Below are 27,722 nucleotides of genomic sequence, written 5' to 3'. Positions count from 1 at the left end.
GTGTGTCTCTGTGCCCAAATTTCCCTTGTCTTATGAGGACATCAGCCATTGGATTAGGACTCACCCCCATAATTACATCTGAGCTTGATTACATCTGCCGGAACTCTATTTCCAAATAAGGTCAGATTCACAAGTTCTGTGGTTTAGGACTTAAACATATTTTCTGGGGGAACACAATTCAACTTGTAATAGGAGGTCTGCTTCTGAGGAGTTTTCCAGCTGGCTCTGAAGGCAGACTTGCTCTGCCTCTGGAACGCCCACTTGAGAGATGTGCATTGGTAGAGTTGGAGAAGTTTGGTGTGGTTTATATTTCTCAGGCATTGAAGAAAGCCTGCTTCTATAATTGCGTACTGCCTTGTGTCTATTTCAGTGTGCCTTTTACCTTGTCAGCAAAAATGCAGTTTGATTTTTGAAGGGATAATGGTTTATCTGTCACCTTGCCTGATACACTTTACTTGTCTGTATTTTTTTTTTTTTTTAGGGAATAAATGCTTTGAGGATGATAAAAAATGCATTATACTTATCTCAGGCATAACTCTACTAGGGCTGTATTCAGCATCTTTGAAATATAAACATGACAAAGTGTTCTAACTTTTAATTCAAAAATTGGGTAATGGCAAAGTACATGTATATGTATATATGTGTATATATATACAGGTACATATATATGTACATAAGCTAATTTTTGTTCTTTTTAAATTAATTGTTATTGGAGTATAGTTGATTAACAGTGTTGCATAATCTTATTTTTGGACATGATGTTTGTTTAGGTTGATGTCCTTTTTGGTTGAATGTTAATATCTTCCTCTGCTCCAAAACGGCAACTTAAAATTTCTGATTGCTTATGAAAACTTACTTGGAGTTCTTTCATTTGGGTTAACTGTCTTTAAAATATTTTAATACTAATATCAAATGGACTAAGGCCTTCAATATTTCTTACTGAATGTAATTCTGCTTTCTGAATTTTAGAAGTCCAAATGAAGATATCTATTTACTCTAAACAAATCAGACTTATTTCTGCCTTTCCTATATTTCCACAGAAGATGGAAATTCATCTGTGCTGTAACATTGTAGCAATAATTCTGTAGGGTGGAAGGTTATGGCTTTAACAGTTCAATACTCAGAAAAAAAAATCTACTGTGGGTCTCTTTGTACCAGGTACTAGGTTCCTAAGAATGTGTGGGAGGTAAGAGAACAAAAACGGAGGTGTCTCAGATCTTGTGATTAAGGTGTTGGTAATCCTTCTTCACATCCCCAGCACTTTCTCCCTTGAAGTTTGGAAGTCAATAGCCGGGCCTTCCAGCTGTGAGAGGTGGGAAACCACTTGGTGCTCCCCATGGTGCTGACCGGACAGACTTGGGAACAGGGTGAATTTGCTTGGACTCTCTCAAGATGAGCCTGGGTTAATGTATTGCTTTTCTGCAAGACAAGAAGAAACACCAGTGTCTTTGGTCTGGAGAATGTGAATTCTCCATCTGACTGGTCCTATTAAATGTGTTTCTGTAGGCATAATAGACTGAGTGGTGGGGCTGTAAAATCCCGTGTCGTTATTCCAGACAACTCCCATTTCCTCATCTGTTTCAAAGTGCCTATTTATTACAGGGTTTATTACAGGGTTATTGACACGCCAGGGAATTACCTTTTTTTTTTTTTTTCACATACGACACGTTATATATAAACACATAGCATATTACCTTTTTAACATATAAAGAGTTTTTTAATTCTTAGTATCCAACAGGAAAGTCATGTTTAATTTTTTTAATGTCTTGATTTTTAAAAAATAAGACCAAATATATCATTTGACTTCAATTTTCTCTTTTCTGACCATTTTTTCCTTGTTTTTCGAAGACCATTTTGGATGTCCTTATATTTAGGTTTTGAAAGATTGTATTTTTGACATCTTTTCCCAGCGAGGTAGCACACATGGGGCAGAAGGCTGTCATTTTTCTGTCATTTGTTGTTTAATCTATTTCAGTGACATCAATTTTCCTCCCTTCGTGAGTGTGTGTGCGTGCACATCTGTGTGTTTAATTTCATGGATGTTTTTTCCACAGTCCTCTGAGAGCATGTCCTACATACATTTTCATCATCTCTTCATTTCCTCTGCTGAAAGACAGTGATATTATCTCTCCTTTCTTATCTGGAATTCTCAGTTCTGTCTCTGTTCTAGGATTCTCTCTACAATAACAGGAATTTCAATAGATAGGGATTTCAGGAGAAAGCCGTGTTTGAAAAGTATGCCTTTGTTCAGATGACTGAGTGATATTTTTTGGCTGTGTGATCTCCTAATTGGTACTGAAAAAAAGGTGCTTAGTTTCTGTCTTTTATTGGTCAATCAGAAATGAATTGGGAAATGCATGCTTTAAGTGGCTTTGTGGAGAAGCCTCAGGTATTTTTCTTTAATAGTTCCATTGAGGATTCTTAAGAGCCCATGTAATTTTTATGAGAGAAGTGTTTGCTCTTCAACTGCACTTTAATTCACAAAATCAATTTTTTTTGGTCTTCCCAATACGCACTCCTTTTCAGAGAATATTTTCTTATTATTTTCTCAATTCTCATATAATGTTTCAACTCAGAAGGCAGCTAGAATGGATGAATGAGAAAGTGTAGTTAAAGATCTCATCTCAAGTCCATGTTTATGAAGCCAAGTTTATGTGACTTACCTTTGGGAGCTGCTATGTGGACATAATATTAAAGATCCAGTAGAGTGTTGTAAATTTGAACTGTCCATTACTTATGATACTGTAGTATGAAGTTAAGGATGTTCACTCTAATTTTTACTCTGAGTATGTTAAGAATGGATACAAGTTTTGGCTTTTGTTCTTGAAAATGCTTTGGATTTAATTTTGCCTCAATAACAATGATTTCAGTCATTGATTACCCCTTATGGTAAGTCACTGTGGTGGCTTGTCCTGAAATCATCATACTTTCTCTGGCATTTATGATAGGTCTCTGTTCTTAAGTACCTGTATATTCTATAGGCTAGTCCAGAAAATTACTCAGCTCTCGCAGTGGTCATCGCATGTCTGTTGCTAATGCTCACATAGCCAGTGGTATTTCAAAAATATTTAGAATCAATATTATGATGTATTACCATAAAGCTTTGCTACAAATTCTGCTGTTGAAGAAAGATAACTGACATTCACTCTAAGTTTTCTGGTGTGCTTTCTTATCATGGGGAATTTATTTATTGGTGTAGTCACAATTAAGTAAGCATTGTTATAGAGCCGATTCTTCCCATTTCTTTCCTGCATCTTTGTTGCCCAGCACCAGAAAGTTACACTGCTTAGTAAAGCTCACTCTTAGACACTTAGGAAATTTTATATAATGGCTCATGATGACAAAAGGATTTAGCTTTGTACATATTCAGTGGTTTTGTTTATTCATTCATTTATGTGTACACTTAGCAAGTATTTGGTCATTCAGATAATAAAAAGAAGTGAGAGTAGATCTTGTGTAAATTTTAGTAGAAGTTATGATAAATACATAAATAACAGGCACACAAGGTAGAAGGTGGGAAAGTATCACAAAACAATTACAGAAAAAGGACTGTGAGAGATAGGAGAGAGAACTTAGCCCCAGCTTAGAGAAATAAAAAATTGATATTTATGCTGGGGAGTCTTTTTTTAAAAATAAATTAATTTATTTATTTTTGGCTGCATTGGGTCTTCATTGCTGCGCATGGGCTTTCTCTAGTTGCGACAAGCCAGGGCTACTCTTCACTGCGGTGCTCGGGCTTCTCATTGTGGTGGCTTCTCTTGTTGCGAAGCACGGGCTCTAGGTGCGTGGGCTCAGTAGTTGTGGCGCATGGGCTCAGTAGTTGTGGCACGTGGGCTCAGTAGTTGTGGCTCACGGGCTCTAGAGCGCAGGCTCGGTAGTTGTGGTGCACAGGTCTAGTTGCTCCGTGACATGTGGGATCTTCCCAGACCAGGGCTCGAACCCGTGTGCCCTACATTGGCAGGCGATTCCTAACCACTGCCCCACCAGGGGAGCCCCTTCTTGGGAGTCGTATGTGTGTGTGTGTTGTTCTTTTGATATTTATAAAAAAATAAGTCATAGGATATCGAAAAGTATGGAAAACATTTTAAAGTTTGGTGAATCATCCTTTAGATATCACACATACCACACTACCATTCAATTATTTTATAGGCATGTGATCAAGCATGTTTCTATAATTTTTAGCTTTTTGGTTAGATGAATTCTTTCTTTTTTATTCTTCCAGTTTTATTGGGATATAATTGACATACAGAACTGTAAATTTAAGGTGTGCAGGATGATGATTTGACTTACATATACCATGAAATGATTTACTCTCTTAACAACTTCCATGTATAACATACGGCAGTGCTAATTATACTGTACATTACATCCTTACTACTTACTTATCTTATAACTGGAAGTTTGCATCTTTTGTCAGCCTTCATCCAGTTTTCTATCCTCTTACCTTCTGCCTCTGGTAACCACAAATCTGATCTGTTTTTCTATGAGTTTGTTTGTTCGTTTCTTTTTGAAGTATAATTGACCGGCTAGGGCTAGGTTAGTTCCTAGTGCACAACATAGGGATGTGATATTTCTATACATTTCAGAATTATCACCATGATAAGCCTAGTTACCGTACATCACCATGCAAAGGTACTACATTATTATTATTTTTTAAAATAAATTTATTTATTTATTTTTGGCAGCGTTGGGTCTTCGTTGCTGTGCACAGGCTTTCTCTAGTTGTGGCGAGCGGGGGCTACTCTTCGTTACAGTGCACGGGCTTCTCATTGCGGTGGCTTCTCTTGTTGGGGAGCACGGGCCCTAGGTGCGTGGGCTTCAGTAGTTGTGGCACGTGGGCTCAGTAGTTGTGGCTTGCGGGCTCTAGAGCACAGGCTCAGTAGTTGTGCTATACGGGCTTAGTTGCTCCGCGGCATGTGGGATCTTCCCAGACCAGGGATCAAACCCGTGTCGCCTGCATTGGCAGGCGGATTCTTAACCACTGTGCTGCCAGGGAAGTCCCCCTACATTATTATTGAGGTAAATTATTTCTTTTTTTTTTTTTAAATTATTTCTTAAGAATAGTTTTTAGATGCAGCAACCAGGTGCTCAGCCTCAGGCCAAACAAATATATGATTTATAGGAAACTACCAGGTCTCTCTTGAGGGAATTGTTCAGAATCCTAGGCAAGATGATTGGTTCTGAGTGTTTCATCTGGGCTCATACTCCAGGACTGACAATCCCTGTGAGGAGTGGTCCAAGCAGGGCTTTCCATGTGTGGTGGTTTTTGCAGTTGTCAAAGCAAGCATGCACAATAGGATGTGGAGATTTCAAAGACATTTTAGATGTTTGCAGAAAATCAAGGCATTTAAAAAAAATAAATTTATTCATTTTATTTATTTATTTTTGGCTGCATTGGGTCTTTGTTCCTGTGTGCAGGCTTTCTCTAGTTGTGGCAAGTGGGGGCTACTCTCCCTTGCATGGGCTTCTCATTGCTGTGGCTTCTCTTGTTGTGGAGCACGGGTTGTAGGCGTGCAGGCTTCAGTAGTTGTGGCACGCGGGCTCAGTACTTGTGGTACACGGGCTTAGTTGCTCCGCGGCATGTGGGATCTTCCGGGACCAGGGCTCGAACCCGTGTCTCCTGCATTGGCAGGCGGATTCTTAACCACTGCGCCACCAAGGAAGCCCCTCAAGGCATTTTTAAAAGCATGATTTTTCAAACATGATTTTTCAATATGAGGCTAGACATAACTATCCTTTTACTGGTATAATCATTGAGAATTTTATTGCATCGGAGTGCAAATAATTAAAAACCTTAACAATGTATAAAATAATGTAAGAATATTACCAACTGCACTTTATCAGGCTGTGCTCATAACCATGAAATTGTTTTGGCATCAGACTACCTTTTATTATTAAAATGCACACATATCCCCAAAGGAAAAGATTAGAAGAAAAATATAATGCATCAATGTGAATGGCCTTACAAGATTTTAAAAGTGTTCACACTTGGAAATATTAAATTTGTCTTGAAAGATTTACATTGATTCTGCCTACATTTACCTGTGTTTCTTCTTCTTTAGCCATTCTACCTCCTTCTTATTGTTTTTTTAAAAATTAATTAATTAATTAATTTTGGCTGTGTTGGGTCTTTGGTGCTGCGCGCGGGCTTTCTCTAGTTGTGGTGAGCGGGACTTACTCTTTGCTGCAGTGCGCGGGCTTCTCATCGTGGTGGCTTCTCTTGTTGCAGAGCACAGACTCTAGGCGTGCCGGCTTCAGTAGTTGTGGCACTTGGGCTCAGTAGTTGTGCTCGAGGGTTGTAGAGCACAGGCTCAGTAGTTGTGGCGCACGGGCTTAGTTGCTCTGTGGCATTTGGGGTCTTCCCGGACCAGGGATCAAACCCGTGTCCCCTGCATTGGCAGGTGAATTCTTAACCACTGCGCCACCAGGGAAGTCTCCTTCTAATTGTTTGACATCTCCAGACAAAATATTCTGTGGAAACTTCTATAGAAACAATATAAAGAGGGACTTCCCTGGCAGTCCAGTGTTAAGACTCAGGGCTTCCACAGCAGGGGACACGGGTTGGGGAACTAATATCCTGCATGCTGCGCAGTGGGGGCCCAACATTGCTCCCTCTGGGTTTTCTCAAGGTATCTGCCTCACGTGCTCTCTGAGGAGCCCTACTTCCTGTTAAAACTCCAGCTCAAGCATAGATGAAAACCCTCTCATTTGTTTCAACTAAAATTAGTAGAAATTAAAAAAATACTTGGCTCCAACCTAAGGGAACACAAAACAAATGAACCAAGAAAATAAAAGAAACAAAATGAATTAGGCTTATGAGGTACACATTTCTCTCTGATTGTACCTTAGCTAAGGAGCTTCCAGGGCTCCCAGGCCTCGACTCATTCCGTGGTCTGAAAAGGTTTTTAATATTTGGTACCCAAAGCTCTGGAACAGTTTTTCAGGCACCTTGCTAGGCTTTCTGGCTTCACAACTCTTGGCTTGTTTCCTGTTCTGAGGATAACTTATTTTCTCCTTCCCATCCCTGCCCCCATGTGGAATAGCCAAGACAAAGATGTAAATTTCCTCTAGGGCCCATGGCCAAGTAGGGAATCCCCAACTCCACTTACATATTGTCTGTCCTGCTTTCCAGGTTGAAGGACACACCTCCAATCCCTAGGCAACTGACAGCCAGATAGCCATCATGATTGACACCATGTACATCCCACTCTTTAGAGGATATCCCATCTCTGTTAAAAGCCTGTCATGATTCACATCTGGGCAATATCACATTGTTCTCACTATACAAGAAATATACCTATATAGAGTCATTCTGTCATGTTCTATAGCAAATAATACTCAGTGCTATGCTACTCTATAAACAGGGCTATGAAGTTAAAGTTAAAAGAGGACAGGAAGGAGAGACAGAAACCATTCAGCTCAAAGTCGTCTTTCTTTCCTTTTCTTTCTTTTTCTTTCTTTTTCTTTCTTTCTTTCTTTCTTTCTTTCTTTCTTTCTTTCTTTCTTTCTTTCTTTCTTTCTTTCTTTCTTTCTTTCTTTCCTTCCTTCCTTCCTTCCTTCCTTCCTTCCTTCTTTCTTTCTGTTTTATATTGGAGTATAGTTGATTTACAATGTTATTTTACTTTCAGGTGTACAGCAAAGTGATTCAGTTATACATATATCTATTCTTTTTCAGACTCTTTTGCCATATAGGTTATTGCAGAGTACCGAGTAGAGCTCTCTGTGCTATACAGTAGGTCCTTGTTGGTTATCTATTTATATATAGAGTGTGTATATGTTAATCTAATCCCAAACTCCTAATTTATCCCTCCCTCCCACCTTTCCCCTTTGGTAACCATAAGTTTGTTTTCTAAATCTATGAGTTTGTTTCTGTTTTGTAAATAAGTTCATTTGTATCATTTTTTGGTATCATTTTTTAAGATTCCACATATAAGTGATATCATATATTAGTTTTTCTCTGTCTGATTTACTTCACTTAGTATGATAATCTCTAGGTCCATCCATGTTGCTGCAAATGGCATTATTTCATTCTTTTTTTATGGCTGAGTGATATTCCATTGTGTATATATATATATATATATATATATATCACATCTTCTTTATCCATTCATCTGTCTATGGACATTTAGGTTGCTTCCATGTCTTGGCTCTTGTAAATAGTGCTGCAGTGAGCACTGAGGTGCATGTATCTTTCCGAATTATGGTTTTCTCTGGATGTATGCCCAGGAGTGGGGTAGCTGGATCATATAGTAGCTCTATTTTTAGTTTTTTTTTTTTTTTTCTTTCTTGCGGTACGTGGGCCTCTCACTGTTGTGGCCTCTCCCACTGTGGAGTACAGGCTCCGGACACGCAGGCTCAGTGGCCATGGGTCACGGGCCCAGCTGCTCCACGGCATGTGGGATCCTCCCAGACCGGGGCACGAACCCGTGTCCCCTGCATCGTCAGGCGGACTCTCAACCACTGCGCCACCAGGGAAGCCCTATTTTTAGTTTTTTAAGGAAACTCCATACTGTTCTTCATAGTGACTGTACCAGTTTACATTCCCACCAACAGTGTAGGAGGGTTCCCTTTTCTCACACCCTCTTCGGCATTTATTATTTGTAGACTTTTTGATGATGGCCATTCTGACCGGTGTGGGGTGATACCTCATTGTAGTTTTGATTTGCATTTCTCTAATAAGTAGCGACGTTGAGCATCTTTTCATGTGCTTTTTGGTCTTCTGTATATCTCTTCTTTATGAAGCTTCTCAGACCACCCAGCCTGCATTGATGAGTAGTACAGTAAAAAAATAGCTGTGGTTATGGTCTCAAATGGACATGCCTGAGTTTAAGTGTTAGCTTCATCATGAATAAGCACTGTGATATTGACCAAACTATTTAATTTCTTTAGGCTTCAGTTTTTCCATCTGTGTAAAGCAGAGATATTGGTGTTCCTGTCTCCTATTATGAAGTAAAATGAGAGCTTGTGTATAGTAAATAATGCATGACATAGAGTAAATACATAATAAATATGAACTTTTAATATCATTTATCAATTAAAATTATGTATTGTGATCAAGTACTTTTATGTATTCATTGTTATAGTGAAATATTCACATCCTCTGCATGCAACCAGTGGGTCAGGGGCTAGGCAGATAGTGTAAGTGAGCAAAGAGGAAGGCCTAAGACAGTAGGGAGTGGTGTGTTTCAGTAGAGAGCACACACTCCCTCTGATCCAGACAGATTCTGTTCATATGGTTGCCAGGAGGAGAATGTGAGTTCAGTGATGCTAGATCTCAGATTTCTTCCGAGGTAAGCTGAAAATTCCCATTTTTATATGAAATATTCTGATTTTTTAAAGTGTCAGAAATCAGTTCTAGTGTTTACCTATCCTATTTCATTTTTATTAGTATCACAACCGAAATGAATCTGTCTTCCCAGCCATTGATCATCAGTTTGTGCTCTTAACTGAATTCTCCGAACCTCTTTAAGGGCAGGGTCAGAGCTTTCTGCCCTTGTGTCCCTAGTGTCTGTAGGTACCAGGTGTTGGGCAAGTGATGATCAGCGATGTAGTGGATGGTTTTAGGACCATTATCTTCTTCAATTGATGTGTTTTGATTTGACTCGCCCTACTTGTTATTGTTTTAAATCCAGTGCTTATTTTGGGCCTGAAGTTGAGCACTTTTTATGTGAACAAAGCAGTGGCTCCCAACTACCTTCTGCTAGAAATCTATTTCTGGTAGGAATTTGCTCAGATTTCTTGCATCCCACTGTGGGGTTGAACATTATTTCATTTCCTTCTTATTGGAATCCATACTGATACCTGCACTTAGTCAGGTAAGGCAACTCAGTAAACTTAAATGATTCTTTAAACCCACTTTGAGAAGCCAGAGTGAGAGGGAAGGAAGAAAAGGTAAGGGGGGAGGAGGGAGATCCTTCTCTAGAAACGTTATTGGAGTTACTTTGTACAAAGATCGTTTCCCCCCGTGGGCCACCCCTCTCCCCAGGGTGACAAAAGCATGTAGGTGGATTTTCCTTAAAAAGTTGATATTATACTCATTTGAAGTGAATACATAATATAAATTAATAAAAATTATATTGGAGTCCTATAAAGGCATTACTACTTATTTTGAGGAGGAAGATAATGAATTAAAGTTCTGTTCAGTTTATTTCTGTTCAATCACCATATATTGAGGGCTTATTTTTTGCAAAGCACAATGCTTGATCCTGGGGGGGTAGGGCACAAAGAAGAATAAGACAGGATCTCTGGTTTCAAGAATATACACAGGTATGATAAAACACATTTCCGCTAATTAATATGTAAACCTCATTTTGAATTACTTGAGTCATGTTTTAAAGGGAATATCTACTTTCATAGGTATTTTTTGCAAAATCAATAATCAGCCTAACCAACCCATGATTTATCTTTTGAGTGTATGTGGATTCTTAAACACAAGTTTTGCCTATGTTTGCTTAAAGCAAATATTCCTTTAAGACTACTAAGTTACTGCAGAGAAAGGCTTTATTCTGGATGGCTCAGAATTTATAGATACAATAATAATAAAGCTTTTATGTTTCTCTTTACAGCACCCTTGAGAAATAGAGCAATATTGCTGTAGTCTCATTTTCCAAAGGGAAATACATAAGAGTCTGTCATCTGAATCCAAAGTGAGTTGTTTAATGAACAGGAGCTAGACTTGAGAACTTATAATTATTGCTCTAGGGCTCTCTCTATTAAGATAACTCAGTTTAATTTGGGGCAGGATTTATAGAAGATAATGGAGAACACCAATTATATGAGGTCAAGGCTGAAAAGGAATTATGTAATGACCAGTAAATGTGAGGTTAGTTATATAGACTGATATTTTTAGCTTGCTAACAAGATATAGGAGATTACATTATCAAGAGCAGAATCCTCTAATTTAAAGAAAGTAATATTAAATTAAACAAAAATTTTAAACATCTATCTGAAATGTGGGTTGAATCTAAAATATCTTTCAAGGGGTGTTCGAAGTGTGCAGATTATCTTGTCTCAAGCTTTTAAATTTTCTCACGTATGTACCTTTTGAATATTGTTTTTTTTTTTTTTTTTTTTTTTGCGGTACGCGGGCCTCTCACTGCTGTGGCCTCTCCCACTGCGGAGCACAGGCTCCAGACGCGCAGGCTCAGCGGCCATGGCTCATGGGCCCAGCCGCTCTGCGGCACGTGGGATCCTCCTGGACCGGGGCACGAACCCGCGTCCCCTGCATCGGCAGGCGGACTCTCAACCACTGCGCCACCAGGGAAACCCCTTGAATATTGTTAAGGACAGAATGGAGGAAGTTTCTAATGATTATATTTACTATTATAGAGTTATTGGGAAGTTTGAACTTTAGTAAAATGTTTTCAAGAAATTTGTATAGATTAATATAGGAGGTTTTAAAAAATCACTGTGAGGAGATTTTGAAAAGAGAGAATTAAAGAAACAAATGTTTAAAACAGAATATTTAATAAACAATAACATTTGAGATTTTATCTAATTTAAAAATGCACCCCAGATTACAGATGCTCTATGAGTGTTTGAAATTTGGAATTTGAAAAGCCAATAAGTGCTCTTACTCAACTTATTGGACAAATGTAGATGATATGGTTGCTTTTGGAAGGCTCATTGTTTGGATTTCAGCTTCTGATGAAGACTCTGACAGACCCAACCATAGCGAAATGCCTAGATCTTGAGTGAAACACATGCTTTAGTACATTAATGAAATTGCAAGCAGTCAGAAAAATCTTCAAAGACTGTACTTTTTAGCTCAATCCATCCCAAAGTGAGCTGAAACCCAACAAGTGAGCTGTAAGGAGAAAACAAATTGGAAAGGTAAAGGCACTCTAGGACAGTAGTAATATTAGGAGTCTACATTTGGACTTGTAGCAAGAAGAGGGACCCAGATTGAAATTTCCACATTAAGTCTGTATCTTTAAAAGGGGAATAAAGTAGTTCCAGGTTTATATCACACCCTGACTCCCTACAAAACAGCTGTAAATGCTCTCTGGAAAAGAACATGCCCAATTGAGATGCATAGTTTACTCACAGATTAAAATCAGGCAAATAGGGTCTCATAATAAAAGGTCAAGAAACTAACAAGAAAACAAACAGCCATGATTGAGAGTCAGCAGAAAAGTCAAACAGTTGATTGGCATACTCCTTATCCAGGACCTTAGATACTAAAATGATCAGAGTAGAATATAAAATAACCATGGCATAAAAGGTTGAAGGAAAGAAAAGATGAAATCACAAAAATGAGCAAGTAATAAGAAACTAACAAAAATGACCCAGCAGATTTTTTAAAAGAACCAAATAGGGCTTCCCTCGTGTCACAGTGGTTAAGAATCCACCTGCCAATGCAGGGCACATGGGTTTGAGCCCTGGTCCGGGAAGATCCCACATGCCGCGGAGCAACTAAGCCCATGCGCCACAACTACTGAAGCACGCGCTCCGCAACGAGAGAAGCCACAGCAACGAGAAGACCGAGCACCACAACGAAGAGTAGCCCCCTCTCACCACAACTAGAGAAAGCCTGTGGGCAGCAACGAAGACCCAATGCAGCCAAAAATGAAAAAAAAAAAAAAAAAAAGGAACCGAATAAAGCATTTAGAAATAAAAAATAGAATTGTTGGGGAAAAACCTTTGATAATTAAATGGTTAAATATGCAATAAGAGAGAGTTAGTGAACAGGAAGATCAGTTTGAAGACATTATAGAGAGAGTAGCACCAAGAGACAGCAAGTGAGACAACAAGAAGGAAAAGAATAGAAAAAGTGGGAACAAATAAAGGAACAAATTCAAATATATCAATAATGACAGTAAATACAAGGGAACCAAATATGGTGTTAGCTCTGGGATTTTTATAGATGTCCTCTTTCAGATTGAGAAAGTTTCTGCCTTTTTCTAGTTTGCTGAAACTTTTTCGTTTTGTTTTAATGGTCGTTAATGGATATTGGATTTTGTCAAATGGTTTTTCCGAATCTGTGTTTCGGAATTGAGATGATGATATGGTTTTTCTGTTAATACGGTGAATTATACTAATTGATTTTTTTTATTGTTGGCATGTAGTTGCTTTACACTATACTGATTGATTTTTTTTTTTTTTTTTTTTTTTTTTTTGGTACGCGGGCCTCTCACTGTTGTGGCCTCTCCCATTGCGGAGCACAGGCTCTGGACGCGCAGGCTCAGCGGCCATGGCTCACGGGCCTAGCCACTCCACGGCATGTGGGATCTTCCCGGACCGGGACACGAACCCGTGTCCCCTGCATCGGCAGGCGGACTCTCAACCACTGCGCCACCAGGGAAGCCCTGACCCATCATTTTATACACACTAGATTGAAAAGAAAAAGTTTGACAGTAGCAAAGGTTGGTGAGGATGTGGAGCTAAGGAAATCTATCTAGACATCATTTAGCATGTTCAACACCTCTATTCCTTTTGACCAAGCGAGTCCACTTTTAGGAATATGCCTTAGAGAAGCCAGTGAATAGATCCACTAGAGATCATATATGAACGTTCATAACAGTACTATGCATAACAGCAAAAAAATTGGCAACAGCTAAATAACCCAAAAGTTTATTCACATGAAGCTAAATAAATGAATTGTGACATGCTTGCAAAATGGAATACCATAAATTGGTGAAATTAACAAACCAGTGTTTTGTTAGATGTGTGAAACCTAAAGTCATAATTTTGAGTGGAAAAAAATGTCCCAGAATATAACATTCAGTAATTTTTTCCCCATTACATGCTTCTAATTGAAGTATAGTTGATTTACAATGTTTCAGCTGTACAGCAAGGTGATTCATCGTTCAGTAATTTTTTATGGCGTTCAGGGGAAGTAGGTGGTTAAGATGATAGAGGAATGTGCAAACAGATGCCACAGTAGTAATATTCCAGTTCTTTAGCTGAATGATGAGTTCTCTGGAGGTGATTTCATTATTATGCTTAATAACAGAAATATTATATACATATTCTCTTGTATATATCTAATATTACATGATAAAAATGTAGAAGCGCTTAGTTGGCAGAAATATTTAAGATTTAAGAAATGTAATGAAATTTAACATTGTGAGCTGCTGAATTTTTTGGTCATTATTTCAGTAGTTTCTGGGGTTTCTCAATCCCTTTCGATCTCAGGGAGCCATCTGCTGGAGAATTGCTTCATCTCCTCAAAACAAGTTTAATTTTTTTTACTCTGGCCTTTAAGTTTTGCATCCGATTTGAAGCCAAAGTTAAAAATAAATCTGGAAAATTAAGGCAGTACCATCCCTAGTACTTCAGTCGCTCTTTATATGTGGAAACCATTTTGCTACAGTGGCTCTTGATTATATTGTATAGGGATTTCCAGGAAAACACTTGCCAACAAGTGTTTCTTCTTTTAAAAGTCTGCCACTTGGATGTGTCACAGCCATTCCATTTACAGGGGAAATGAGAGAAAGACTCATGCTTAGCCTCTTCCCAGAGAATTCACCCTGTTTCTTTTCATGGTATCTTTCCTCTTCTTCACGTGTCCTAATTTGTGTACCTTAGATTTAATTTTAAACTTTGTAAAGGAAAGAAAAAGAGAGGTTTGACCCTGAAACCTAATGAATAAATAGGCAAAGACAAGGATTCAAATTAATCATTGCTATTCTAAAGAGACAGAGTATAGGCAGGAGCCTGTTCTCCCTATAAGTCAAGGATAGAGAGGTCATGTTGGGGAACAAGTGTTACAGGTGGGGTCCTTCCTACTCATATTGTTGGGATGACATATTCTCAACCAAGGGTTCCCCTTGGACTCATTAGCAATACTCTGGGAATGCTAGCTATGTCTCTATCTTCTGGAAATCTTAAAATGTCTAAACTGTGATAAAAATGGATTGAGAGAAACTGAGCATCTTTGGTGGGAACTGCCTATTAAATGGTAACTGGACTTTGTAGCAGAACCAGATTACTCGGGCCCAGACCACAGGGCAAGCTTTCTCCCATATCTTCTATTGATTTTTTTGGGAAGATCATGGCCCTGGTCCCGAACAAAATGGAAACTCTTGGTTTTGGTAACCTTAGGCAGAAATGTTTGCAGTAAATAAAGAAAATAGGCCTGACCTAGAGAGTCAAAATTTGGGGTTTAACAAACCCATTTGAGCCTCTGCTGTGATATTTGAGCACCCGAGACAGTTATATCACCAGTGAAGTAGGCTGTTAAGTAATACCGAGCTTATAAAACTTGCTCTCCTTAGCCAACTGTGTACATTTGGAGAATAATGCCTGCAAAGCATTTTGACTTCCTCAGAAGAAAAGCCCCATGTAAGTACAAGGTACTGGTATGGGCTGTGAAACAGCTGTGAAGAGATTCTGTCAGAGAGTGGCCAGACACATGAAATTGGCTTAGAGATGGTACTGTCTAGACATATATTTTTTTTCTTCCTGCCACTTGCAACAGGCCATTTCTCTGTTTGAGCTGTTGCCACACTACTTAATATGATCAAGCATCTCTTGGCCATGTGACACGTAACCTGGCATCTCTATTTAATGTTTTACGGTTTTAATTTTAACTGTTTCAGTTCACCTCAAGCCCATCAATCAGAAATCAAACCATGTTCTAGCCCCTGTTGCAGGCTGAGCTGCCTAATGTCCAAACACCTGTGTAGGCGCTTTGGCTGACACCTAAGTCAGTTTTCTCACTATTGTTAGGTGTCAGAATTCTTGACATTGGACATGCTAGCCAGTGACTTGATCTTGGTAAGAGTACTACGGGAAAATCCATTAACTCCACGGCAAGTAGCTTTAGTCATGGCCTGACTGTGCATCCTGAATTCAGTGGGATGCCTCGAGCAGATGCGGGTTCAGCACGAGCGACCGGGGATTTTATGTAATCCGTGTCAGGTGTTTGGGAGTGAGAGCAGTGCGAAGTGGTGGGAGGATTTTGCCTCTCACGGGAGGTGGTTACTCGGAAACCGTCATGACTGCCCCTTTGATTGCTGTTAGCATCAGCGTTATTGTTTGGTTTTATGAAGTAAGCGGTGTCCAGTCAACCTGGGAAGAAGAAGCATCAGTTACGAGGATGTACTTTCCATTCCAGGGGACATGACTAGAAGAAACTTCTTAGGCTGAACTCTCTGAACCTTCTCTTCCTGGGTTGCAGTGTTCTTTAGGGATTCTCAGGACAAATATAACTTCAGTCTCTGATCACTGTCGCCAGATGTTGATATATGAGGTGTATCTGTTATCAACGGTAAACCAAGAGCATTTTTAAAGGTTCATTTTTTCTTTTTCTGTGCTATCTTTGTATGGCATAATTGTGCGTGTGTGTTTTATGTTGATCCACATGCTTACTTGGGATTCAGATAAATGAAAATGAAATTTGGGTTTATCTTAACCCCAAATCACAAAATTCAGAAATCATTACCCTATAGCCTTTAACATATAACCTGGTAGTGTTATTTGAATGAGTTCTTCGTTTAGTTTCAGTTCTTTGAGTCGGGGATCCTGTTACCGTTTTTGGCACAGTTTTATTTGCTGAATGATTATTTCGTGTGATTGTCCTTTATGTTCAGAGGTGTTCGTAACATTATTATTTCTCTTAGATGCAACTATGGAAAGACTGGCTAAATACAGATGACTTTCTCTTTAGTTTTTATTAGTGGAAGAAGCATGCATACAGCTCTGGGTTGTTTTGTATCTGTCCATTTGATATGTTGCCTTTGTGCTTGTCGCAAGATTACTCGGAGGAATGTGTTACTAATTGCTTATTAAATGCTATTCTGTGTTTCCTTAGATCCAGTTGTTAAAAACCTGGATCTGGCTCACTGACTGCGCATTCCTCCATCAATCCATTCATTCAACAAATACTGAGAGCTGCAGACTGCCAGGCACTGGGTTAGTCACTGGTGATACAGCAGAGGACAAGATTGTCCTTCCTTTATCCAATAGTTTTTCACCTTTCTGGGCCAAGCTTCTGTAAAATACATTATTTTGCTAATATTAGAAAGGTTATCATACCTGTTTTTGTTACCGATCTGTAATAGTAGTCAACATTCCACTGGAAATTGCAGCAGGGTACAGGTGACATTCTACTAAAGATGTTTAACAGCTACAAAATGGTTGTAGCCTCCTAAAAAATAAGAAAATTCCCTGGCAGAAAAAGATAATGAGGGAATAAAGCTAGACTAAAGGAGAACTCTCACTCCTGTAAGGCTTGTCTCCCTCCTATTTTCTCTGCACAGTTTCTGAAACTTCCTTTTTCTATAGCTGTCTCCCCAGGCTTGCTCAGGTATTAAAAGTGATAACTAGTAAACCTTATACAGTTCTTTGTGTTGAAGGTCAGTGTTGCTGGGACAAGGAGAAGACTTTGCTCTTTCACCCCACACGGCAGACAGGGTCCTTCCTTTCCCTTTCTCAATATACAATTGAATAATTGTATATTACTCAATCATGTGTTTCTGGAGAGAGTATTCCTCAGTTTTATTGTCTGACTTGGAGTTAGACATCTCATGTCGGGCATTTCAGGGCAGGGAGGAGAAGGAAGGCTTTACCATGGGGCGTGAGTGTGGGAGAGATTGTGAGACATGAGACACGTTGACCTGAGCAAGGTCCTCCAAATCCCATTGTGAAGGCAGCAAACATTTTGTTTGCGTAGACTTGCATAGATGCTGCCCTCTTCTCAGGATGCAAAAGGATGGGGAAAGATGACTTTTGAGGTCCCTTTCATTATTTTTATAGCTCTGTATTCCTCCCCTCAGCTTTACTGAGGTATAATTGACAAATTAAATTGCAAGATATTTAACGTGTACGCTGGTGAGTTGATATACACATGCATTGTGAAAGGATTTCCACCATCAGATTAACACATTCATCATCTCACATATTTACCTTTTTTATTTTTGGTGAGAACATTTAAATTCTATTCTCACAGCAAATTTCAGTTGTAAAATATGGTGTTTTCAGCTGTAGTCACCATGTTATACATTAGATCCTCAAACTTTATTCATCTTATAACTGAAAGTTTGTATCCTTTTGCCAACTTCTCCCTATTTCCACCTGTAATGGCAGACCCTGGCAATCACTTTTCTATTCTTTGTTTCTATGAGTTAGACTTTTTTTTGTTTGATTCCACATATAAGTGATACCATGTAGTATTTGTCTTTCTCTGTCTGATTTATTTCACTTAGCATAATTCCCTCCACGTTCATCCATGTTGCAAATGACAGGATTCCTTTTTTTTTTAAAGGCTGAATAATATTCCATTAATGTTATAATATACTTATATTATATTACACCTATTTATGGGTATAATATAAATTATATAATATGAATAACACATATAAATATTTATAAGTATATACCACATCTTTATCCATTCATCCATTGATGGCCACTTAGGTTGTTTCCATACCTTGGCTATCGTAAATAATGCTGCTGTGAATGTGGGGCTGCAGATGTTCCTTCAGGGCAATTACTTCATTTCCTTTAGATATGTACTTAGAAGTGGGGTTGCTGGATCATGTAGTTAGCTCTATATTTTAAAGAGGAGAAACTAACTGAACACATTGAGGACCAAATAGAAGTTGTCCTTGGTGGTTGGTGGTGGTCAGAGCAAGGGTCCCCAACTCCAGGGCCGTGGACCAGTACCGGCCCATGGCCTGTTAGGAACCGGGCTGCACAGCAGGAGGTAAGCAGCGGGCGAGCCAGCCAAACTTCATCTGCCGCTCCCCATCGCTCCCCATTGCTCCCCATTGTTCCCCATAGCTCCCCATCGCTCCCCATTGTTCCCCATCACTCCCCATAGCTCCCCATCACTCCCCATAGCTCCCCATCGCTTCCCATTGCTCCCCATAGCTCCCCATCGCTCCCCATAGCTCCCCACCACTCCCCATCGCTCCCCATTGCTCGCATTACTGCCTGAACCATCCCCCCTCAACCCCTGCGATCTGTGGAAATATTGTCTTCCATGAAAGCAGTCCCTGGTGCCAAAAAGGTTGGGGACCGCTGGGTCAGAGGACAATGGTTCAATGATGAGAGCTGGAAATCTATGGCTCAGAGCTCTTGCTTCGCCTTTGTGGTTCTTAGGGGATCAATATCATATTGTCACAATTATTCCATCTAGTACAACCCTCTTAGGTTTGTGGAGAGAAAACATAACTAAAAGTGATGTTATAACATTTTAAAAATAATAAAGTGTTCTTTTTAGCCTATGACAAATTTCTGTCTATAGGAGGAAGGTCAGCAAAATTGTCAAATAGTCTTGATGATCCTTGATAGTTTTCTCCATAATCTGACCCTGTTACTTTTTCTCTATGCACCATCCAGCTTTATGGAGATTTTATTGACATATAACATATGTAAGTTTAAGGTACTGGTTTGATACACACACATACATACACACATGGTAATCATTTTGCTATATATATATATATATATATATATATATATATATTGCAAAATGATTACCACAGTAAGGTTAGTTAACACTTCCATCCCCTCACGTAATTACCATTGTTTTTGGTATGGTGATAACATTTAAGATGTCCTGTCTTAATAACTTTCAAGTATATGATACTGTGTTGTTAATCATAGTCACCATGCTGTATGTTAGATGCCCGGACACAATCAACTGCTTCTTCCTCCCCCCTCCCCAATTGAGGTCTCCTAGCAAAACTTGGCTCTGGTTAAACGTCTCTGCCTACTCTACCCCTCCACCCATTCCTGCACCCAAGCAGCTGAATGTGGCTGAAGAAAAACACACAATCAACTTAACATGCCTTACTTTAAATTTATGACATCATATCTTATGTGGACTCATAGGATGGCCTGGCAGTCCTACCTCATTTTCTCCAAGAATTCACTCACACACTCTTCAAGTTGACTATTCCACACTTTTTCCTGTTGCCTCAAACCACCACCATTTCTCTTCTCCTTTCCAGTTTTTTATTTGACTAAGAAAAGAAATATGGTAACTTTCACGTATTCCCACCACCAAATCTACCCGCCCATTCCAAGGAAACGAGTTTTGTCAAGGTCACTAATGACTTCCCAAATGTCAAAGCCAGAGTCTCAGTTTGCTACTCAGTCCTTCAATCTTAGTTTTTCTCCCACCTGTGGTCATTTTTCTGTCTCCTTTGCTGGATCTCCCTCTGCTGGCCAACCTCTAAATGTTCGATTGTCCAGGGCTTGGGCTGGACCACTTCGCTTTCTTCCACTCTCATTCTCTTGGTGATCTCAGCCAGTGCCAAGGCTTTAAATATAATTTATAGGTCGATGATTCCTAGGTTTTTATTTCTAGCTTTGACCTTCCTTAGACTTCCAACATTTCCATTTGTATGTCATAGGCACAAGCCACCACACAATTAATATATCTCAAATAAAATTCTTGATTTTGCTTTTTATTCTTTCGTTCCTGTTTTCAGTAAAGTGGGGTCTTCCTCCCACATCGCACATTGTAATTATCAGCGAGCCTCTATCTTCAAATTACATCCCAGATTTGACCACTGCTCTCCCTTTCCCCTGGGTTTTGAAATAGCCTCCTATTGGGTCTCCCTGCTTTGTCTCTTGCTCTGATATAGCCTATACTCTGCCCTACAGCAGAGTCATTCTTTATAAATATATGTTAGATGTGGCCCCTGCCTACCCCTTCCCCGTCGTTTCCTGTATTCTCTCTGTCCCTCCTGCCCCCCAGCCCAGTCTTCTTTGCCATTCTTAGAACACAGCAAGCAGACATCTGCCTCAAGGTTTTGGTCTTGCTGTTCCCCCTGTTCTCCTCTGCTTGGAATGTTTAATGACCTAAATGAAACAAGAGAATTCATTATTTTGTTATGATCTCTGTTCAAACTTTACCTTATCAGAAAAACTTTCCTTGATCTCTCCATCTATAATAGTAGTACCAGGCATTTTCTATCTTCTTGCTGGTTTTAATAAGAGTGTAATGTATTGTACATCTATTTGTATATCTCTTTGTTTGCTGTACATCTCCTGAGGGACATATCAGCTCCATCAAGGCAGAGACATCATTGCTCTATCCCTAGTGCCTGGAACTAGGTGTTTGATAAATATTTGTTGAATTTTTTGAACAGTGACAGGTATTAAGGCCCACAAAGTTAAAGGATATATAAGAATGAGAAAGATTAGAGGTAATATTTTTTTAAGTTAAGAAAACCTGTAAATGATAGATGAAAAGGGATGTATGTGGAGAAAATTGTCTGGAAGAGGAAAAGGAAAGTCTCAGAATTCTTGGGTGGCTTTACACCTCCCTCTCCTCTTTACCATCTAAAGAGCGTTCCCTGTTGCAGTCACCACTGTGTTCAGAGCCAACGGGGAGACCAAGGAAAAGGCCTTCAGTGGATTTTGTGGGCCCTTGTCCGGGGCTTCAGAGGTGCCTTCAGGATGTGGGTGGGGGCTCAAAGTATTCCTAGAAAATTAAAATTAATGAAATAAAATGAAATTGGGGGCCTTATGTTTCCTAATCCAACACTTTTTGAAGCATGACAGATGACACGCTGTGAATTTAACTCTTATGATGATGGTAATGATAATGATTTTTTTCATGTGTTGCTTTTCTGACTGTCCTTGATCAATATTTCATTTCCCAATCCCCTTTAGAATTGTATGGAGAACGTTGATGTAATGGTTTCCCGTCTCTTGGGTCACTCCTCTGTAAGGAACACAGTACAGGTGTGGATTTATGGACCTACCACTTAACACTGTTGTGAGTTCTACTCACTCATGTGGAGGAAGAACAGAAAGAAAACTGTGCCAACATAATAATTCTCTCGTTTAGTATTATGAGATAGAAAGAGATTGGAACACTCCTTTTAAATTCTGTTAGTATTTCAGTGTGCTTTCTAACAGATAAATCTTTAATGATCTCCAGAAAACAGGAAGAGGATGTTTCCTACCCTTGTAGGTATAAATATGGCTGTAACAAAAATCCGTATTACCTGAACTTTGACTCCCAATAAACATGATGCATGGTAATCATCTGACGTAGCTGTGGTTTTGAAAGTTTAAAATGTGAGGATACGGTGGGCATGTAATCCCGCAAAGCCCATATTGCTCAACTTTAGCTATAAAATTTGTGTGAAAAGGCCAATCATGATTGTTTTGTAGTGTTTGGGTCATTTCAAAAGATTCATTTGTATGCACTCACTGTATTTCTTCATGTTCCCTTTGCTTTCTTTTTGCCTAGAGGGAGAAGAAGATGAGGATGAAGAAGATGAGGAGGATAAAGATGCAGACTCCCTGGATGAGACCTTGGGTGGTGACACCGAGCTGCCTGGGTTTACTCTCCCTGGCATCACGTCTCAGGAACCTGGCTTAGAGCAGGGAAACGTGGTCTCTTTGGAGGGAGCCACCTACCAGGTGCCAGACACCATCGAGTGGGAACAGCAGAGTCAGGGCCTGGGTAAGAGTCATGTGTGTTTCTTTCCCTCCCATCTCCCCTCATTTTAGTTTTCTTAGGTGACAGCTTTCCTTCATTGGCATAGATTATGGAACAAAATGGATCTTCTGTCTATGGGTGTTTCAGCTGGGAAAAGGTTCTCAGTTCTTTCTTCACTATGTTTATATTTATACTCTTCAATAGTCAGCCTCCAAACAGTCTCCATCTGCCCACGAAGAGCACGGTTACCTAATTTTTGGAAGGAATTCCATCTTTCCTTCCCAGCTGGAGGACAGCTGTCGGCTTTGGGAGGACTTCCAAATGGGGAGGAATTGTGTGTAACCAGTCAGCTGCGCAAGCAGCGTGAACGGACTGGAGTCGGAAAACAAATGGATTTTGTCATCCTCTGTCCTTTTAGAATTTCCTCCCCGGGGAAATCCTTCCTTCACTTCTGGGTGAGCTTGCAGCCGTCCCATGACTTCTCTCCTCATTCTCGTGGTTGCATTTCATCATCAAACACAATCTTGTTTCAGCAGTTAGTGTCCAGACAACCCCAAGCTTACTCTCTCTTGCGCCTGGCCTGGATGTTCGGTGAGAGTCTCCGTGGATGCAGGTTGACCCTAACTCTGACACTCTCTTCCTGTCAGCAGGGACGTTCCTCTGTCTGTCTCCTCTTACCTTTTTCTGGAGAGATGCTATTAAGCCCTGGGTGATTCTTTGAGGCCTCACTCTCTTGACCTGAGGGGAAGTGACCTCTTCTCCAAAGAAATCTCCTCCCTGAAACTCTTTTAGTCTTTAAAAGGCCCATTTATACCTTAAGTACAGCAGAGGTTAGATTGAAGAGTCATATAACCAGCGTTTGGAGTATTTCATTGGAAATTGGGGTGTTGGTCTTCGACTTCGCTCTGGAATATCATACTAGTGTATCCTGGTGCCTCGGTTGAAACTTCCAATTCAGAATCTTATTACATATGATTTCTTAAAGATTGTTCTCCTCTCCTCCCATGAAAACTCTTTCAGATTAGTGATGAGGAAGGGTAAGTGCATTAAAATGAGTATGGAGTGGGAAGGTCGCGTCATCTGTTTATCACACGATTGTGTAGTTTAAAACAAGCTCTCTCGCTTTCTTCAAAGCTCAGACTGAAGTTGGTAAACCTTTAAACTTTGGCAGTCAAAGGGGGAATCCTTTTCCTAATCTCTAAAACTAAGGAAACATACATAAGGATCTTCAATGTCATCTTCTCTTCCATTATAGAATTCTTTCACGAGCTGTCCTTTAGATTTGGTTAATTAATTTATCCAAAACATGGAACACCTACTATGTTCCTTTGCAAGGCATTGGAAACACAGAGAAAAACAAGGCAGTGCCTTTTATTGATTAGAGCAGAGCCCACTTGTAAAGGCTTCAGTGCAGGGTGGGTGAATTCTATAATAAAAGTAGGGTTATAGGAGGCCAGAACAGAAATGTAGAAGGGGGCCATTTAGAGTAGCTTGGAGAGTTCAGAGCTGTCACTTGAAGGATATATAAATAGGAGATAGCTTGCAGGAGAAAGAGGTCAAAGACAGAACATACACAGAGGCACTGGAGGGATGAAAGAGCATGGCATAATACAGATGGGTTGGCAAAGAACATTGTAAGTGGGTAAAAAGAAGCTCTAGGAGATACAACAGCAGACAAGGCTGGAAAGGTAGGGTAAGCAAGGATGCATCACGAAGAGTGGTGACTGCCAAGAGGTTTTCCCTTGTCCTTAATGAAAACCGTTCTAGTGATAGTGCAGTGGAGGAACAGGGGAGGAGCGTGAGACTGGGGAGAGAGAAAGGCTGCTTATGAGACCAATGAAATGTCCATGTGAAGAGCGAAGGCGTGAACTAAGGCAGAGGAAGTGGGATGAAGAAAAAGGAGCCAACCTGAGAGCTTTTTGTCACGGGTACTAACTGATTTGGGAGGATGAAGAAAAATAGAAAGAGAGTTGAGGATGATTTCTAGGTTTTTAGCCTGGGCGAACAGGTGGAGAGTGATATCTCTGATGAAGAGAGGGAATAGAGAGAGTGACGTGCACTTGGCATATTGGGGAGATGATGAGCTAGTTCGGGCACATTGAATACGAGGAGCCTGTGGGCTGTCCAGGATGGACTTCGATTTTGAGTCCTGAATTCAGGGAAGAAGTCTGCGACTGAGAAATTATTCTGGGATTATCACCCTCTAGGTTGACATAAAGGTTGTAGTTGAAATGTACCTGGGATTTCCTGTGGAATATGCTTATGGTAAGCAGAGGAGGTGATAAAGGATGGACTTCCACTGGACAGGCAGAAGGTATCATACATGTGCATACAGCGCTGTATTTACTAAATTATTTCCTGAACAAATCCGGCATGTAATTGGGCAGTAGTTACTTTAAAAACATATCAAATGAGGGCTTCCCTGGTGGCGCAGTGGTTGAGAGTCCGCCTGCCGATGCAGGAGACATGGGTTCGTGCCCCGGTCTGGGAAGATCCCACGTGCGGCAGAGCGGCTGGGCCCGTGAGCCATGGCCGCTGAGCCTGCGCGTCCGGAGCCTGTGCTCCGCAACGGGAGAGACCACAACAGTGAGAGGCCCGTATACTGCAAAAAAAAAACCCCAAAACAAAAAAAAAACATATCAAATGAAACTGCTAAAAGCTTATAAATATATCAAAATATTATCAAAATATTATAAAACAAACACAAACACTGGCCTGGGAACATGTGAATAAATATTTAGTCTGAAATGCACCTGTTCTACATGAGCTGGTTGAGATCAATAAAATAAAATACAAAATACCAATGTAACTTATTATAGAGGTTAAACACAAAGACAAAAATCTACACATCGAGTGACTCCTCAGGTAGTGGATTTGTAATATGGAAGGATCATGGACAGTTGAACAGTCTTTTAAGTATGGATTGGGTGAATATTTAGGGACTGTACCCCTTTGCTGGAGAGAGGGCTGCTTTTGTACAGAGGTACTCTATGGAGGCCATATGGCATCTATTCCTGGATTGTGGTCCAGGAAGCCAATTTTCCCCACTTAGGAAGTTGGCTTACCATTTATGATAATTATAAGCAATTGGAGAGGCTATGAATCTTAGAAAAATCTGTAGCGGTTACAATTCAAGGGTAACATGATCATTTGGGCTCTAGCCTTTTTCAACACAAATTTACCATTGAAGAAGAGTCAAATTTTTAAAAAATTGACTTTATTGAGGTATAAATTATATACGATAAACTGCACTCAGAGTATGCAATTCGACGAGTCTTGACAGTTGTCAAGATGGAGGCTACACTCATGTGGCCTCCATCTCACTGAAAATGCAGAGTATTTCCATCACTTCCCTTTTGTCCCCCCAGTGATTCCTCATCCTTTGCAGTCTGTCTCTCTCTCAGTCCCCAATCCCTGGTAACTACCGATCTGCTTATATTACTACAGGTTAGAGTGCATTTTCTAGAATTTTATATAAGCGGAATCATATAATACATACCTTTATGTACCTGGCTTCTCTCACTTAGCATAATGATTTTGAGATTCAACCATGTTGTGGTCTGTATGAGTAATTTGTTCCCTTTTTATAGCTGGGTAGTATTCAATAGTATGGATATACCACATTTTGTTTATCTAGTCACCTTTTGATGAACATTTGGGTTTTCCCCAGTTTTTGGCTAATAGCAGTTACATTTTAAGGTGTGTAGGGTATGAGGCACAGGAAAAATAGCCCTATTGTCCCCCTGTTCTGCCTCCTGATTCCAGCCTCCATGCATGGCTAAGGTTTCTTAAATTAGTGATACCAATTTAGTGATTTGCTATGCTTTTTAAAGTGATTTCCCCAAGTCCTGAATTTTTATTTCATATCAGATTTTTCCTTTTAATAAAATTTACCATTTTCCTGGTTGTCTCCTACCTTTTACTTTCACTTCTTTTCCTGATATCTTCAGTTTGCCAACATGTTTTTAGCATTGTAGTTTTCTTGGGAACCAAAATAAGGAACAAATCTTTCAAGCCCTTCGTTTTTTTCCACTGTGGGAAGACTGGGTTGGAGTAGTAGTGTCTGGGTCTAGGATTTTATTAGCTCACCAACTTTTTCTTGGAGGGACAGGAGTATTTCCTAGTAACTCAAAATGAGTGACAACTTCTGGATCGATGTTCATTGATACAGTTTCCTAAATGTTCTCAGGTCATGTGCAATAGAGGGAAACCCCTATTTGTGATGGATTTTGTGGTACCAAGAATAACGGCTCTTGCTGATATGATTAGGTTAAGGATCCTGGGAGGGAGAGGTTATCCTGGATTTTCTGCAAAGGCCCAGTGTGATCACGAGTGTCCTTATAAGCGAGACGTATCAAGTCAGAGTCGGAGAAGGAGATGTGATGACAGAAGCAGAGGTCAGAGTGATGTGGCCATGAGCAAGGAATTCTGGCAGCTTCCAAAGCTGGAAAAGGCAAGGAGATGGATTCTCCCCTTGAGCCTCTAGAAGAAACACAACCCAGCTGACACCTTGATTTTTAGTCCCTCAAGACCCATTTTAGACTTTTAACCTCCAGAACTGTAAGGTAATAAATTTGTGTTGTTTTGAGCTCCTAAGTTTGTGGTAATTTGTTACAGCAGAAATAGGAAACTAATACAGATTTCAATAAGTATTTCATGAGCAGCTTCCTTTTAGAAGTAGAGCTTGCGTGGTAGCTGTAGTCTGAGTGTGAGTGTTGTAAACTTAGCTATAGTTTTTTCTTAATGAATCACTAAAAATGCAAAGATTGAGACCTTTAAAAAGTATTCCAGTTTAATATAATTATACTTTAATTGGTCATCTTATTCATTCCTATTTTTAAGTGGGTTATTTTTATTTATAGACTATCACATCCTATTTTACAATATGAATGGTATTCCAAAGCAAATGCTAAAACCCATAGAAACCTTTAAAAATGAACAGATTGAAGTGGGTAGTTGGGATTGGCTAAAAATAATACATACTCTTTGAATAGATTATCGTTTCATTTTTTGTGAAGTAACAAGAGCAGAAAACTTAGATGACTTTCTGAGGCAAAGCAGTAGATCCATGGCTTAATTCTGTGCACTTCTGTTTTCTGTATTGTCACATACACATTGCCTGTAAAGCTCTGGAGAGAGAGAGCCCAATTTCTTGATCTTGCTGTTGGGAGGTGTGATTTGTGGACTGAACTATAGAGGACAGAGAATCAGGAGTGAAAGTTCCATGTTATGACTGAGGTGCATTGATTGGTAAAGTGCTAGTAGCATATAGGAAGCTCTTTATTTACATATGCAGAATCAATTTCTTTTCTGATCTAACAAGTTTCTTTTCTTTTTTTTTTTTAACAAGTTTATTTTCAAATTTATTGGT

General features: G+C 39.7%; 1 protein-coding gene across 2 annotated transcripts in view; it reads left to right on the top strand.

Moving 5' to 3' along the window:
• ARMH4 (armadillo like helical domain containing 4) overlaps positions 1–27,722 on the top strand; it is a 136,586-nt gene that overhangs the window by 24,308 nt on the left and 84,556 nt on the right. The window contains exons 4-7 of one of the 2 annotated variants that reach the window (XM_032623828.1): positions 9,244–9,256; positions 12,684–12,698; positions 21,845–21,860; positions 22,162–22,375. In XM_032623828.1, the coding sequence (XP_032479719.1) occupies positions 9,244–9,256; positions 12,684–12,698; positions 21,845–21,860; positions 22,162–22,375 (258 nt within the window). Of the gene's footprint in view, positions 1–9,243; positions 9,257–12,683; positions 12,699–21,844; positions 21,861–22,159; positions 22,376–27,722 lie in introns of both variants that reach the window. The other variant, XM_032623827.1, reaches the window with a different exon arrangement.

The sequence above is a fragment of the Phocoena sinus genome, chromosome 2 (genome assembly GCF_008692025.1).
Source record: "Phocoena sinus isolate mPhoSin1 chromosome 2, mPhoSin1.pri, whole genome shotgun sequence".
NCBI classification, from domain to species: Eukaryota; Metazoa; Chordata; class Mammalia; order Artiodactyla; family Phocoenidae; genus Phocoena; species Phocoena sinus.
The sequence above is the reverse complement of the archived record's forward strand: the minus strand, read 5'-3'. Positions and strand labels throughout refer to the sequence as shown.